Raw genomic sequence first — 16,756 nt, forward strand, 5'->3', positions numbered from 1 at the left:
GTTTTCTAAGTGACAACTTAAGATTTAACAGAATTGATCTTCCCTGAATCATGTTTAATGTGACCTTACTGGTACAGTTAAATTGGATCTGAGCAAGACTGTTTTCTATTCCATAGCCTTTTTTCAGGACTTCATACATTTCCATTTATCTGTTAATAGCCAGTTTTTCTAGTGGAGAGGGAGCTAAGAGTCCTACAGAGACCTATGCTACTCAGCATGGTCATGAAAAAAATGGAAAAATTAATGTGCAGTGATGTGACAGTGTTTGCTGATGATTCTGGATATTATTTATGGTGGAAAGGATTCACTGTGAAAGGTTACAGAAGGACTGCAATGCTGACTGCAATAGAAATGGCAGGTGAAATTCAGTATAGGTAAATACAATGTACATGAAGGAAGTAGGAGTCCTAACTCTACATCTAAAATGATGGGGCTGATCAGTACATCTCAGGAGCATGACTTTGCTATTATGATAGAGAGTTTCATTAAAATATCAGTTCAAAGCTCAGTAGCAGTCAAAAAAAGCGACTCAAATGTTAAGCATTAGTGGAAGAAAAGCAACAAAAAATCCAGAGAACATCTTTGTGCTGTTGTGTAAATCTATGTGTGCTTAACATTTTGTAGTTTTTGTCCACTCTCTGAAGGAGGGAGGAACTGGGGCAAGTTCAAGAAAGGGCAACAAGGGTGCTTAAGACTACATTAGCCAAGTCTCCTGCATGTAGAGACAAGATCAGGGAAGGGATGTAAGGCGGAGTTCTACAAGAAGATGAATGGCATAGAGACATGGAAAAAGCATCAATTTTAAACTCAATACCCAAGTTAAGGTGCAGCTAATGAAACTAGCAGGGACTTCATCAAAACAAAGAGGTGGTTCTTCACAGAGAGGGAACTAACCTGTGAAACTGCTTCTTAAAGAATGTTGTGAACGCTGAAAAACGGATACAAAGGACACACGTGGAAAGTTACTAAATCCATAGAGACCACACTGAGCTTCAGAAGCTCTTGCATTGGAACTGGTTGTTGATGGGGAAAAATAACATGTGTGCTTCTCCATTCCTGCACTTTTTGACCATCTAACATTTTGGAGACATGATAACTAGATTTGGGGGACCTAGTATTGCCATTGCTACAGCATGAATCCGAAACCTTTCCAAGTGAAAAAGGCAGGCAGAAGAAAAGAGACATGTATTCATGTGCTCTCTTGGAAGGTGTAGTAATAAGGTTCTGTGCCTATTTGAGATTCAGTATTTGCAACCCTCTCTGCTGGAATATTGTTTCTTCTGGAGTTTGCCTCCTAATCTCATTAACTGACAGAATATGTAATTGAATGCACATTTTACTGCTACTGGTAGCTGCTTAACCATCTTGGTCTCCTGGAGATTCAACATTGTTTATTCCTGACTGTGCTGCGTAACTCATGGAGGCTTTTGGATATTTGGTGATTTGTCTGTGCTGTAGTTACTTAGCTACAGAAGCAGCGTAAGGCTTCATTCATAAGTCTTTGTATTCTTCCCTGGGAAATTAAGTAAAGGCATCCCATTACATAAAAACAAGTATGTGGCAGGCCCTTGAAGTTCTTGCACTAATGTTTTATGTTGCCCTTGAGAAGTTGTTTTCTATTCTTGCTTTGGTTTGCTTGTCTAGCAGGCTTTCTCATCTTTTTGGACAATGGGTCAGTTCTGGCTTACAGCCTTCCATTTCTATTAATAATTCAAAGTGCTCACCCAGGCTCTAGCATATTCCAGTGTGTATCACCAAAACTGTTCCAGTAACAACAGGCGAAGAGATAATTTCCTTCACGTTTTATTGGAACCATAAACCAGGATAATAGTTATGCTTGAAAAGAAACTATAACAAGTAATAATTTCCCTAAAGACTGTCAAATAGATGTTTGGCCACAAAAGATAAACTCAGACAAGAGATTGTGTCATAATCCAGGAAATAAGTATTAATGTTTATCCTAAAAGCAAGGCTATAGAAATGAGAGCTGTTTGAGAGCAAATATTTACTTGTATTCTCATCATGTTCTATGTATGAATATAAGATCATAGTCTGTTACTGAGTGTGTATCTCTATTAGTGTAACAGTAACTGGAATGATATGTAGTGTAACACAGTTACAGGAATAAATTCAACGTCTTGTCTGGTTCACCGATTTCTATCTCTATAGAGACAGGGTGACATGTTTAGATTCTTAACTGATCTTTGTTCATACAATTGACCTATTGCAATGCTTCATTCTCCTTGTACAAGAAAAGCTTTTCCTAGTATGCAGCTTTTTTGCTCTAAACAGAACTGAATATTTCATATCAGCTCCACTCAGTCAGGATAATATCGGTGTCTTTGTAAGAATCTTTTTGATGTGTGTCTTCAAGATATTTTTTTTTTTAAATCTCTTTTTAGGCAAAAAAAAAAATTAATTCCTTACCTTTGTCCTTATGGCCTGTCTGTTTTAACCTCTGTCACTCCCCAGGACTATCTTTACAGAATCACAAAAATATTCAGGTTGGAAATGACCCTCAGGATCACCAAGTCCAACCAATAACCCTACTCTACAAAGTTCACCCCTAAACCATACCCTTTAGCACCACATCCACACGACCTTTAAACACATTCAGGATTGGTGACTCAACTACCTGCCTGGGCAGCCCATTCGAGGTTGATGTCTAGAGCTGTGCGTAGTTATTGTTCTCCATCAGGCTTCAACAAAAGAGGAACAAGCTGCATTTGTTTAGCTCTAATGCCATGGGAGATGTAGGCAGGATAGTAGGAGATATTTCTTCACTGAAAGGGTTATCAAACATTGGAGTAGTCTGCCAAGGGCAGTGGTGGAGTCACAATCCCTGAGGGTGACTGGTCCTGGTGCTTAGGAGCATGGTTTAGTGTTGACCCTGCTGTGCTGTGTCAAATATTGGACTGGATGATCTTGAAGGTCTCTTCCAGCCAAAGATATTCTGTGATTCTGTGATGTTCATGTTTCATCATAAGATTCCTAATTGTAGTTCTGGGGCCTGGCCACTTGTTCCTGTCTGCAGACATTTGATTGCCTTTTCTTCAGCTTCCTATTCTGCAGTCCTTTGTCTTTTCAAAATTTAGTTTTGTTGATTTGAGTTCTTAATTTTTAATTCTTACCACACAATTCTGCTCCTTCCAGTTCAGCATCAGCGTTATGTTCTAGATCTTCATCAGAATTTTTAATATGTATCTTATGCTCCAATACTGCCAAAAGAGAGATCACATTTTAAAACAGTCACAAAACCTGGGCAAAACAGAAAGTGTTCTGCAGCCCACAAATGTGCATTCCTCTGGACTTTTTTTTCCTATTTCCTGTGGGTTTGATATTTCCATCTTTATTAAGACTGATAAGCTACTGTAGGTATGCATACTATAAATATGTAGATACAGTAGATATGCATAAAGTGCTACTATGCATATATCCATATGCTACTATGGATTATTCTTTATATTCACTTGAACGCTGGATTGTCTTATACTGTGGATGTTACTGGTCTTTTCTGTGTCCTATGTGCAAGCATCAATCCTTCTGCAAGTAACATCAGGCTCTCCTTCCTATGGTGGAGGTGAGAGGTTTTAGAAGGAAATCTAGACTTTCTTTCATCTTGTGACAATGATATTTTGTACCCATGCTATGAAAGCCAACTTCTATCTGGAAGCCAATTCTGATTCCAGGGCAGAGTGTGCTCATGTGTTGCAAAAGCCAATACAGGCACATACAATCACAAATTTATTTCAGAGGGGAGAAGCCATAGTGTCAGCTACATTTATTAAGCTGTCTATAAACAGAGTATCAAATGCCCAAATGTCTAGGACTGTTGACTGTGAAGTTACAAAACCTTTGCATGCTGAGATTTTACCTGCAAAATGTGTGGTTCAATTTAAGGCAACAACATTTGGGTTAATGTTTTGGTGAAATTTTCAGATGGGAATCATAAGCACAGTGTTTTGAAATGCTGCTCAATATGCTTTTAAAGTCAGATATACAGCTGTTATTGTCTTCAGTGGCAGATAAATTGCAGTGAGCTGGGGATTGCATTAATGCCTGATTAGTGGTTTTGTGTCATTTTGTCATTTGCGTTACAAATACATTGTTCCTTTATAATTGTGCCTACCTGGCTGCTTACTATCATAATAGTAAAACAATTCTGGATTTGCAAGTTACACCTCTGTGTTGAATGTGAAAGCTTATCATTTTCTGACAGGTTCTGTATAATGAAACGTTTGAATTTAATCTGCTAAAGGCAAGTGCAGTAACCAGTTAACCATGCAGCAGGAAAAAAAACCATGTTTGTTTATTTTCAGATGTCACTCCTCCACAAGCTGCTGGATACTTGGAAGTAACAGATCTTAACTCAAAGAAAATCAAATACATTGCTGTTCCAAGGTAACTGATTTTATTGATTAGAGCAGCCTCCATTTTAGAGGAAATTCAAAGAGAATTTAATGTGTATTATTATTTCAAGATAAGCAAATATTTCTTCTGATGTGGAAAGTAAGAATAATTCTGCAGCTGTTGCAGCATATTTTTGACATTTTTTATCTGTTTACTAGGTGATACCAGTGAGAATGTAGCACTTAACTGGTAAATAGGAAAGATAGCTTAATCTCCCGATTTTTCATTCTCTTTGATCTTTTTCCTCTTCACTCCCTGTATCCGCCAACCTCTTTCATTTTCTTTTGCTATTTTCCTTCCCTTTTTCTCTCTCTTTATGGTCTAACAAAGACAGGCAAAATGATCCAGTGCTGGCTGTTACGAAACCAGGAAAGTCCAGGTCCAATATAAAGTTCAACTCTAAAATAACCTGAGCTTCTCTATGTTTAGCTTCTCCCTTCAGAAAGTATTCATTCCCTTGCAAGTATCTCACATGACAGCCAAGATTCTTTATGATCCATTCAAACAGCCAGACTTTGTGGCTTCTGTGTGGTTTTGACATCTCTCTCTCACCATTGCAGGGCATAATTCCAAATGCTATACGATCAAATATATATTTTGTTTATAAATGGTCATTTTCCATTTCAACAATAATAATAAAGGTTTTTGTTTTAAATAGCACACTCAAATTAGCATGTTTGAATAGCACATGTATGAAATCCACACATAAGGAATTTTACACTTTTTAAAAAATTATTCTATCCATTTGATAATTAATTCTTAATTAATTCTGCTTCATCAATAATCTGTAGAATGCTTGCATTAATAGAAAATTAATTTTGGACTGTTCAACATTTTATAGTCGATCCATTGTCCTACGTCTTACACATTCATTAAAAAATGTAAGGCATTAACATAGAAAGAATAGGGAATCACATTTTATATTACACTAGGATTTTATAAGAAATTACAAACATTACAAAGCCAAACTTCAACATCATGACCCTTAACTTGGTATAAGGATTTAAGCTACTTATGGCAAATCTGAGCAGAAGTCTGCAAGTTGGCTGTTTAAAACTGTGCCAAGATTCTCTGTACATAAATCTGTGCCATCTTTAAATGAGTGTTTAAATTAGTGTTTAAATATTCATTTTTATTACAGCATTAGAGAAAGGTGTTACTGTAAGTTAATGGAAAGGTGTTTTCCTCAGTGCCCAGGTTATGTTCTTTCCTATTTCTTTTGTAGTTTTGTTTTTTTCTATAACATGTTCAAAATCTTTTGATGTTCTTTGTAGGTTTTTGTAAAGACTGGCTATTTTCAGACAGATGAGATATAGCAGTGGATTAGGCAGCATACTCCCTTTGAGTCTGGTTCTTTTATACCACTTTTTATACTGACAAGTATCTTTTGATTACACCCAGTTTCAGAAGGTGGAGTGTTTCAAATAAAATAGTGAGTCTGTGGGGCTTAGTTATAGCCTCTCATATAAGGAGGATATGATTTCATTTGTCACCTTAACTACGTAAATACTCATCCTCTTTTTTTATTACAGCTGCAAGAAAAATCACTTTAATTCCTGTTTTTCAGTTCACAGTCCCTCTCTCCATATACATCTTGGCTCTCTAAGATCTCAGATGCTGATGCTCTGTTGGCACCACTGGGCAAAGTAGGTTTGGTTACTGTGGACATGGGAGGTGGTGTGAGGCTTTGGGAGACCGGGCTGGAAAGCCTCCAGCGGTCACTGCAGGACTGGAGGAATATGATTGGCCAAGAAGATGGTCGTCCTGTGCAGGTAGGAGTTCACAAAGCTAGAGTGGAAAGCATTAAGATAATGTCTTGCAAATGAGTTTTCATTTGGGAGAGTCATGGAGGGAAAGCTATGTTGAAAGTGCACTGGGAAGCAGAAATACGCGTGTGAGAAGAAGTGAATAGATGCCTTCAGTGAAAAAAAAAAGACCCAATAGCTTAATTTAAAAGCTTATTTGTGACACCTGCAATTATTATTACTGACAGTCTCTTTGTCTTGCAATGTTTGTATTTTTGCCAAATTTCTAGTACATTTAAATGAAAATAGTTCTTTAACTCCTGCTGTTTTTTTAAGTGCAACATTCAAAATGTAGAATAATGAAATTAATTTTTAAGGGAAGCATATATTTTTCTAGAGTTCAAATACTTGGAAAAAAAATGTTTGCACTTTAGAAAAGAAACTTGAAACCTAGGTGGAAGATGCCTTGAGTTCACGGTTGTCCCTTTGGCTAGTTTTGAAAATTCTCCCAGGTGAGCAGCACCACAAGGGTCTTCATACAGCCGTGTTCTTATGTGGAATGTGAATATACAGCATATACATGTACACAAGTGTTAATGTACTGGCTAGTATGTATGATCACCACTGCAACACACAGGGACAATTCAAGACTGTTCAATTGCATCTCTAATGCCTCTTGGTGATTGGAGAAGGTACCAGTTTACTTTGAAGAACTAGAGTGTGCTTTAGGAGAACTCTGCTTTTGACTGTCTGCCTTTATCTACAATTGCAGTTATTTCTGTTTCGTAAATTTCTGTATCCACTTTCACAGTACATAAGAATGGGAAAACAGGGTGAGTCTTTTCTAAGTTGCTTCTCTCTCTATTTTTTTAAATAAAATGTCCAGATTATCTCAGGTGGGAATGAGATTTATTAGGCCAAAACCGCAGCTAATCTTTCACTTTCTTTTGCCACTCTGAGCTCCCTTTCCGCAAGACGTTCTGCAGTTGCAGAAACCTGTGCAAGAACTGATGGGTTCCTGTTACTGGGCCTCAGCAAATGCCTGTCGTAAGAGTCATGAGAAAAGGAAACTCTTGCCTAGTAGCGCGTTTCTGTGGATGTTTGTTGCTTTAGGAGTGCCATTTTTATTAGCAGTGCAGTAGCACTAGCACCATCTTATGGTCAGATACAGTTGGTTTACATCAGCAATTTAATCTACTGATCAAGTTGACTAGTAGAAATTAAAAGAGCCAGGAGGAACAGTTAGAGTTTTCTTTGATTCAATAGCTGGTTTTCCTTCTCTCTCTCTTCTTTTTTAGTAACTTTATTGGACTTTAAATAATTTTATTCAACAGTATTACTGTACTACCAACTGTGGTCAACTAAATATCAGAGAATACTAGCTTGGAAAGTACACATCATCAGAAATTTTTAAGTCATTTAACTAGTAATGTCAAGTAACCATTTTTTTAAAAAGGCTAAATTTTCCCACAGTCACAAAGCAGTTTTCAAGATCTGTTGTAGAACTCCTGATAGCCTGACTCTCTACTTAATAGGCACATTGTTAAGTCTTCTGGAGTATCTTTCTTCTTTCTTCTCAGCCCAGGGTATATAGCTCAAGTCAGTGGTTCATCAGAGTTCAAAATGGCATAGTGTTTGATTTAATCTAAGGGGCTGAAACAAAGCCTCCTTTGTGAACTTCAGACTTCCATGACTATCACTGACTTCTGCTGCTATGCTTTACACATTTTACTTCAAGTGGAAAGATAACGTGACCTAAGAAACTTTGTTTACAAAGGCATTATAGAGCAATAAGCAAAACATTAAGTCTTTTATTTTAGGTACCTCAAATAAAATACTAGATATGTAGTTTGCTGTGTAAGATCAATACTTTACTGTCGATGATTCCATGATTCTATGATTCTATTTAGAGATTAAGGCCTTCAGCTTTCAGACTTAACTCAATTTTTGAATGGACTTAGCCATAAAAGCAGTATTTCATTAAGTCATTCATTTCTGGAAACAAAATCATCCTGTTAGCTTAAAAACATATTCATGTAGATGCCCTGTGTAAGGTAAGTGTAGCAAAAACTCCAGTTTGCTGTTCTAGAGACATTACTTTGCTAAGAAATCTGCACCATTTCACAGAATTTGGAGATATTTTGCTCCTGCATATTGATCTGTTGATTCAACCATCTTTTTTGTTAATGTTTTATGCTCACGTTATGTATCTTGGAGTTTACTGAGGCAACTCTTAATTCCTTGACTAAATCCATTATGCCTAAACATCTTGTAGCAGAAGCTCGCTTAACAAAATTGCCAACGTTCCACATACCAATGGAATTCATCTCCATCCACCCCCAGTCTCTCCTTCCCAAAAATCTGCCACTGATGCATCCCACAAAGCTACTACAGGCTTAGCAAATCTTATTAGCTCTTTGTGGTGATGCTCCTTGACCAACACAAAACCTTCCTAGTTGGTTAGGAACCACTGTTCTGCAAAAAACACACACAATCTCTCCAAACCTGCCTGATTTCTGAGAGAAAAAAGAATTGGAAGGCTTTCAATATAAATATAGTCTCAAAGAACTGGAAACAAATCTTTATCCAGGCTTCAGTTGCAGTAGCTGCAATTATTTCGATTTTTCTATCAACTGTTCTCTTTCATTTTCAGTATACCAAACATTCATCATAAACATTCAGATACCTAGTTGGAAATTTAAAAAACAGAATCACTGTCTAAATCCCAGATCTTAAAGCTTAAGGCCTGCCTGTTCTACAGTACACTGCTGCTTCAAGAATGATTGTTGCTTGTATCTCTTTGGATAGCCACAGAGGCCCATGCTACATAGGTGTTTTGTGTAGTGTGTGCTTTCTTTAGAAGCTTTAAAATCTGAAAAGTTCTGCTGTAAGAGCTCAAGTGAGTTTCTTAACGATCCAGATTCAGCCAGTATAATCTGAAGATCACATACTGTAGGACTGAAGAGAGGAAAGATACAGCAAATGTGAACTGAGTGGGCATCAGCCTTATTAATTCCAGCCATTTAAAAGTAGATAAAGCATTGATACCTCAACTACTAGAAGCTTCTGCTTCAGGTAGTAAAATTACACTTATGCTCCCTATGAGCAAGTGTGTGTGCTATGTAAAACCTGAATAATGAAAATAATGAAATACTCCCATCATCCTAGCTCTCTAGTTTCAAGGCTGATGGGCAACACTCAAAAAATCATTGTATGTGGGTCAGTCCATTAGAACTGTGTAAGAGAGACAGTGGCACCTGCTCAGGGCAGGTTTCTACCCACTGAGTCAACAGCTGAAAACATTTCGACAGTCGTGTCACATTCACATAGGATCTGTCAGTAATAGTCCACGTCGTGGGAGCAGCCATGGAAATGTGGTCTCTTTCTTTCCGCTCTCCCCCCCGCCTTTTTTTTTTTTTTTTGGTTTTGTGACTTGACTGGATTTGACTATTTTCTATCCAAAAGCCAACTAGGCAGCCAAGTCATGACAGTGTTCAGAGCATCACAGAACTGAGATGGTGTAATGAATCTAGAAAAATCTATAAATGAGAAAACCCAGACTTGTTTGCTTCTTGCCGGTGATTTGAACAACAAATGCACTAGGGGTAGTGCTGCTGTAGTGTGTGGAAATTCATGCAGTACTGGCCCAGATTTGTTGTGTTAGAAGAGGTTGTACATGTGGGCTTGACTTTGATGTATTCTGGTTACATTTCAGGCCATGGCACTAAAAAAGGAGACACAGATGAAATGCATGCAAGAATAGGGAAGACTTTAGGTTGAGCATTTGACAGATTTCATTCAAGAATTTCTACCCTGGGGAACTGACTGAGAACAGTTTTCTGTCAAAAATGAATGCTTGTCTTAAATTGCAATTGCTTTTCCCAGTAGAGCTAGAGGCATGTTCTTTTGGTTTCTGCTGTTACTAGGTAAAGTTTTAGTGATCCAGAGTTTCCACAAAGCATGAATCATTGTGACTAGCTAAATGGAGTTAGAAATGAAAAAAGTGGCGTCGGCCGTCCGTAACCATTTCTCTTTAGACACCTCTAATCATTTAAGTATGTCTTTATTACAACATTTGGAGCTGGTAAGCATTATCATTGCTTTCCAGATGAGAGAACTGAAGCATAAGGAAGATGTGTCACTTATTCAAGTTCACACTGTCAGAGGTGGGATAAATGCAGCATGAGGATATATAAACATACTTTGTATCCATGTTGCCAAGCTGAATATCTTAAACATCCTTGAATTCTACAATCAGTACAAACATAACTTAAATTGGGGAGAAAATGTGTATAAATGGAGTGCAGCCACTTAGGAAAACAAATGTCAACTGTAGAGAGCTTGATGTTGAAAGATACTTCCCTGAGTATAGTTGAAGTTAGATGAGACACAGTCATGTTAAAATAGTTGGGGGGCTTTACATATGTAGTATGTTTATATTTACATATTTACACATGCATGCACACACTAATACACACACACATACAAAAGTTCAGGTTTTTGCCTGGGTGCCATACCAAATGCTGATACATTCTTGAATTAGAATTACCTGAAGAGAACAACATAACTTTGCAGGTACCCAATCCCTCAGGGACTGTATTTCATAATGAACAGTGTTTGGAAGTTGATTTGGAGGAATACATTTTCAAACAATTTAGGAAATAGATCATGGGAGTCCTGTGTTGCACATATAATTAGCCATGAGGAATGCAACAACACTTCTCTCTCCTTTTGTCAGGTCCTTGTAAGTAGTCAGCCAGTTAACAGACCTGTTAACACAAGTTCTGACCCTCGTCTTGCTTTTGCACCCAAAATACTGTTTTAGCTGATGTGTGCCTGATACAGAGCTAGAATATAACTGAGGCACCTACTTGGACTCAGAAAATTAGAAACTGTGGATGTATTTGCAGACTTTTTTCTTAGATGTATTTTGGTCTCTTAGACTAGAGGGGCATGTGTACAGTTGGACTGGTTTCCAGTTGCAACAGTAAGAGGTGCAGAGAAGTAATTGTGAATTATGTGGAGATTCATAACTTCACAGAATGTTTTAGATTGGAAGGGACCTTGAAGAGCATCTACTGCCAACCCCCTTGCCTTGGACAGGGACACTTCCGCTAGACTGAGTTGCTTAAGGTCTCATCCAACCTCATCTTGAACAATTCCAAGGAGAGGGTATCCACAACCTCCCTGGGAAACCTGTTCCGGTGTCTCACTGTAGAATGCAGAATGGTGCACTATGCAAAATATCGTCTATAAAATCTGCAAAGGATTTTTGTTTTTCAGGCAGGGAAAAGTGTCTTGGTAATTAACAGATTTTGCAATTTGACTTCTCCATTATATGGCCAGATCAAAGGGAGAGGGAAAGTGGTTGATAAGTACTAATGTTTTTAGTCCTGAATTAATGATAGTTGAATTCTGGGGAAGGACTCAGATTTTATTCCCTTGTAGTGCTATTGGAGAACAAAAGAAATGTTGTGTAGCTGCCTTTGAGTTTTCATAGTATAATATGTGTGCTTTCCATAGTATTTTTGGGAATCACCTGTACAGTTGTTGTATTAAAGCATTAATAACAGAAAGATTGCTCTCATTTATATGAAAACAATGTCAGTTTTCCTTTACAGTAATCATGTCTTGGTTTATTAATGACTAAACTCTTTGGAAACGTGTTTCAAGATCAACTAACTCATGGGATTTCTTTGATCCAGCTGTCTTATTAAAATCTTAGCTTGTTTACGGAGGGTCACGCTTTCTTTTGCACAATTTCTCACTAAGACCTAGGTTCACTAAACACCACACAGTCTTCCATCAGCCTTGATGGAGTATCAGGATATAAACATTCACCTCCCACAGAAGGACAGACTTGATCAACTGTATACCCTTTACCTCACTTCCCTCTGAGACTGTATTAGATTTTTTTAAAAGCAGCAGGTATATTGTGCTTAATAAATAAGGCTTAGTTTTTGTAGACAAAAGCGGTTCAGTTCAATTGCTTTAAACAATTTTTGCCTGGACCGGCACACTCAGGCAGGTTGCTGTGGCTATGCTTGAAAATGCTGAGGAGTAACAGGAAGGAGGGGTAGGGTCTGGCTCCAAACCTGTTGGCATTTCAGTGTGCTTCTGAGCTAGGCATCTGGGTGCCCATTTTAACCAAGAAAGCTTGAAGAACTCACTCAAAGAACTCAACTTGAACGAGACACCTGATTTACCTGAGACATTCCTACCTTTAACTATCTACAGTGTGGATCCAAATCCCATTCTCAATGTGCAAGGCACTATTTAAGGAAATGGCTTCTTAGAAATAGATGAGGGTTTCCTTTATGTCTCTTTCTGTTACTTGGGTTGAGAACAAAAAAAACTATAGTTGCTTGATTCTCTGCCATCTTTGGGTCACAATTATTACCTTTTGTTAAGACTGAACTGGGTAAAGCTGTAGTTCTTGATTGTTGATAAAAGCATAGCCTACTTCAGTAGCTGGAGTGTCTTTTGACCACAAACACCCCAGCCTTCTGTATTTTCTGCGTTAGACCAAGCATTTTTTCCTACCACAAGAGGGTACCAGTGAGCTTGTAACAGGGATTTTGCTCATTTCTTAAATACCGTTGGTGCAAGCTGCATAAATTATGAAAAATATATGCAGTGGAGAGCTTTAGTAAGTGTGAAATAACCATATGATGACATTCTGCAGTCCTCTGCAGGATCCTGAAAATCTTGAAATATTGCAGATTAGAGTTATCTAGTCAATAAGTGGGTTACAAGGCATAGTTTGATAACTTTTGAACTTCTGAGATCCATGAGGTTCAAATACATCTTTTAAGTCTGCGTGATAAATTTTAGCCAAGTAGGGAGTAGCAGATGTATACTGACCCTTGAAGCAAGGCATCTGAGTATGGGGAAATGTAAGACTCAAATGCCATCAACCAGCTCACGGATTCACAGATTGCATTGGCCTGGAAGAGGCCCTCAAAGGTTGTCTTGTCCAACCCCCTTGCAGTCAGCAGGGACACCTCCAACTAGATCGGGCTGACCAGGGCCACATCAAGTCTGATCTTGAATCTCTACAGGGACGGGGCCTCAACCACATCCGTGTTCCAGTATTTTACCACTCTCATTGTACAGGTCTTCCATACGTGCAACCTAAATCTACCCTACTCCAGTTTCAAAGTGCTGCCCCATGTCCTGTTGCTACAGCTCAGGAAATTCCTATTTCTAAAAGTCTTCACTGGGTAAAGCAACTCAGATAAAGATCATCACTTCTCTGTCAGATACTTTTTCTCATATAAATGTCCTCAGTGAAATAAGACTTTTGTTGAAGCACTAAATAAACATGTCTAAAACACATTCCCTTTCCTAAAGATCTTCCAGTCTAATTAGAGTAGACAGGCAAAGAGCAGGAGTGGAAATAACCTTGGCTTTCTGTTGGAGCAGCTTAACCCAGCACAAAGTTCCTCTTTCTTCCTCTCACCTTCCTGTGAAAGCCCACAGTTCTCATGGGAGAATATATAATAACCTCAACAGGCTGTCTTTCAGATCTCAGAAAGTCTGCAGCAGTGCACACTGCTGACGCAAAGGCTGGAGCTCCAATCCAGTGAAATCCTGCTGCTCCAGCAAGACAAATGCATGCTAATAATTCTGCCCTTATGAAAGTTGTTCCCTGATGAGTGAAAGGCAGTGGAAATTTGAGTCATCTGATCTGTTACACTACTGCTAAATATTGGAGGCTTTCCTTTAGAAAATGAAGTAGCATAGCTGATCCTTAACAATATATTCCTCTGCTTCCCAAGGACAGATTGGTGGCGTCCTAGGTCTACAGAAAATAAGCCTTTTTCTGCTTCAGCTTTCTTTTGATTGTACAATGTCCCTGCCATTTTCTGTCCAGAATATTTCAAATTATCATCATGTGTCCCATCTTTCTAGCTCTTGACTGTTCAAGGTGTCCCAGAAGAAAGTGAATTCATTGTTTTTAGAGTTCATGGATATTAGAAGGTGTGTAGTACTTGTGATAAATAACCAAGCTAGACATTGCCTGTCTGCTTTGATTATATTTTGTAGTGTATTGGCATACTGAAAAGATGACGATCTCACTTGTTTCATTTGAAAAGGCAAATTTTAATAATGTCAGAGGAAAATAGAATTTACACTGGTGTTAATATAGTGGAGGATCTGTTTAGATGGAAGCAAATGTACAATATTCCCTCATTACTTCATTTAGTGTATCCAGCTTTTAAGTCACAGAGTACTTATTCATGGAAAAAAGACTAATACACCAACTGCTGCCGAGTTCCTGAGTTAGTTCATAGAGTGACAGCATTTAATGCAAAACAAGACCCACAGCAGCAACAAATGCATTTTATTATGTAATGGTTTGATGTTTTGTTTTGTTTGTTTTTAGTTGCTGTACAAAAACTTCATTCCCAACTGTGATACCCCTTTTTATGTGTTTCACTCTAAATACCCACTCATATTCACTTTTATTTTACAAATCTGAAACGCCATTAGAGCTATGATGCTTTGAACAGTTTTGCTAGTTGAGACGCAAGTTTAATGCCTGGATGAATTTCAAAGGCTACATTTAAAGAGAAATGTCTGCAGAAGTCAGATAATAAATGTAGCTTCATGAGTTCATTTTGAATTACAGACAAGACAGAAAATCTAAAGTAATTTTTAAAAAAGTATTAAATGTTTTATATTGCAGTGTGACTAATGTTTTTTTATTTCAGGATACAATTCAGGAAATGGAATGGATCCAAGCTAGAGAGGGGAGATTTAGATTAGTTGTTAGGAAGAAGTTCTTCATCATAAAGGTGGTAAAATACTGGAACAAGTTGCACAAAGAGGTGGTGGAAGCCCCATCCCTGGAAGTTTTTAAGGCCAGGTTGGATGTGGCTCTGGGCAACCTGATCTACTGGAAAATGTCCCTGCCCATGGCACTGGGGTTGGAACTAGATGATCCTTGAGGTCCCTTCCAACCCCAACAATTCTGTGAGGAACAGTGTGTCTTTCATGTGTTATTATTGTCTTGGCTAATACTGCGTATTTCTTTCTATGGAACAGTGACTTGTGTCCTCTGTTTTGTGCTGTTGACATGAATAGAAATTGTGCTGTTCATTTTTAGCACGTAGGGAAAAATGCTGTAGGTGATAACAGTACGAGTAAAAGTAATAGAACTCATTAGATTTTTAATTTTATTTGCCTATTTTTACCTTCCTCTCACTAGTGTGGATAAAGGGATTATAATTTTTTTTTCTTTTTGTCTTTGATATTGTTTTACAATAGAATGTAAAATCACCAAGGAACAGGCAGATTAGCCTTTGATTTGCCTGATGTGGAACTTTTAAACACTTTTTGAGCAAATAATGTATATATTCATGCTGCTGCTGAAGAATGTATTGGAGGAAAGGATATTCTTCTGACCTATTGGATTCAGCCTAGTGTAATGCTGAGGATTTAAGGTTGCTTAGGTGGGAAAGCGATAAAAGAAACAAAGATTTTGTTTCAGGGGAAAATGTGTCTTTTACACATTTACTGAAATACTTTCTGCATTCCATGGAATCGATTTCATTATCCTTGGTGGGATGGGTTATTTGATGATTTTTTTTGCCTGAAGAGTATTCCTGTTTTGTTACAGCCAAAGGCTATCTTCATAATGTACGGTTGCGATTAAAGGTTTGTCACTGATTTTGATGAAGAAATTAACATCTCCTAAATCATCTGTAGGACAAAAGTCTAAGGTGTTTTTCACTTCATTTCCTGCAGTGACCTTCTGATACAATGCCCAGTCTTTGTTCAGAGTGCTAATGAAATAGTGAAGAAGAAACATTGATATTTTCACTGTAGCATTTGTGGTGGTTTTATATTCATGAAATTCATATTTTTCAACAATAATGTATTGTGTAGAGAGTAACACATATTTTTTATTGACTATAAAGTGCCCTCTTTAATATATTGTGTATTAATTAAAAGGCAAAGTAGCAGATTAATTCTTTCCCTCCACATCCCATTATGTCAGTGCAGGAGCAGATATGTTCTAAATTTAATCTTAGCATGGCTCTTTATGATAAAAAGAGTGAATGAAGAATGGGGTCTTGCCAGCCTAGATCCTGCCTACGTGTGCCTATTTTCCAGGACTGCCTAATCATGCAATTGATGAATCTGTTGCACATCTCCTTAATTTACATTACAATAAACACCTAAATCACATAGATTGCATTCAAATCACATAAATTGTATTCAGGCCTTTTTCCTGTTGTCTTCGGAGTAATAGTAAGAAACACACAATAATGCAGTATTCTTACTACTACTAGAAGTGCTTGTGAAAACAGTTATCAGTTGTGCTTCTATTTTTTTCTTTTTAAAAATCTTCCTATGTAAATATTCTCTACAGCTATAAATAGTGCAGCTGTGGCCCTTTTTTGTTTGTATTTTGTAAAATTACATTTTGCCTATTTGTGTGTGTTTATTAAGTTGTGACATGTGAAATTGTGCTGGTTTCAGTTTTAGTAAATGTGTTGTATGAGGAGTGCTCCAAAGAATGCTTAAAAAGGCTTAGGAGAAAGGTTGGTTACTTGTTTGTCACTGCACACAGCAAGAAGGAATTCCATCTA

At 37.7% G+C, this 16,756-nt stretch overlaps 1 protein-coding gene across 1 annotated transcript in view; it reads left to right on the forward strand.

Annotated features, from left to right (window-relative positions):
* The window catches only part of VWA8 (von Willebrand factor A domain containing 8), a 176,075-nt gene that overhangs the window by 124,554 nt on the left and 34,765 nt on the right, over positions 1-16,756 (forward strand). The window contains exons 35-36 of the mRNA XM_054399196.1: positions 4,320-4,401; positions 5,978-6,182. Coding sequence (XP_054255171.1) covers positions 4,320-4,401; positions 5,978-6,182 — 287 coding nt within the window. The remainder of the gene's footprint in view (positions 1-4,319; positions 4,402-5,977; positions 6,183-16,756) is intronic.

The sequence above is a fragment of the Indicator indicator genome, chromosome 1, assembly GCF_027791375.1.
Source record: "Indicator indicator isolate 239-I01 chromosome 1, UM_Iind_1.1, whole genome shotgun sequence".
NCBI lineage: Eukaryota > Metazoa > Chordata > Aves > Piciformes > Indicatoridae > Indicator > Indicator indicator.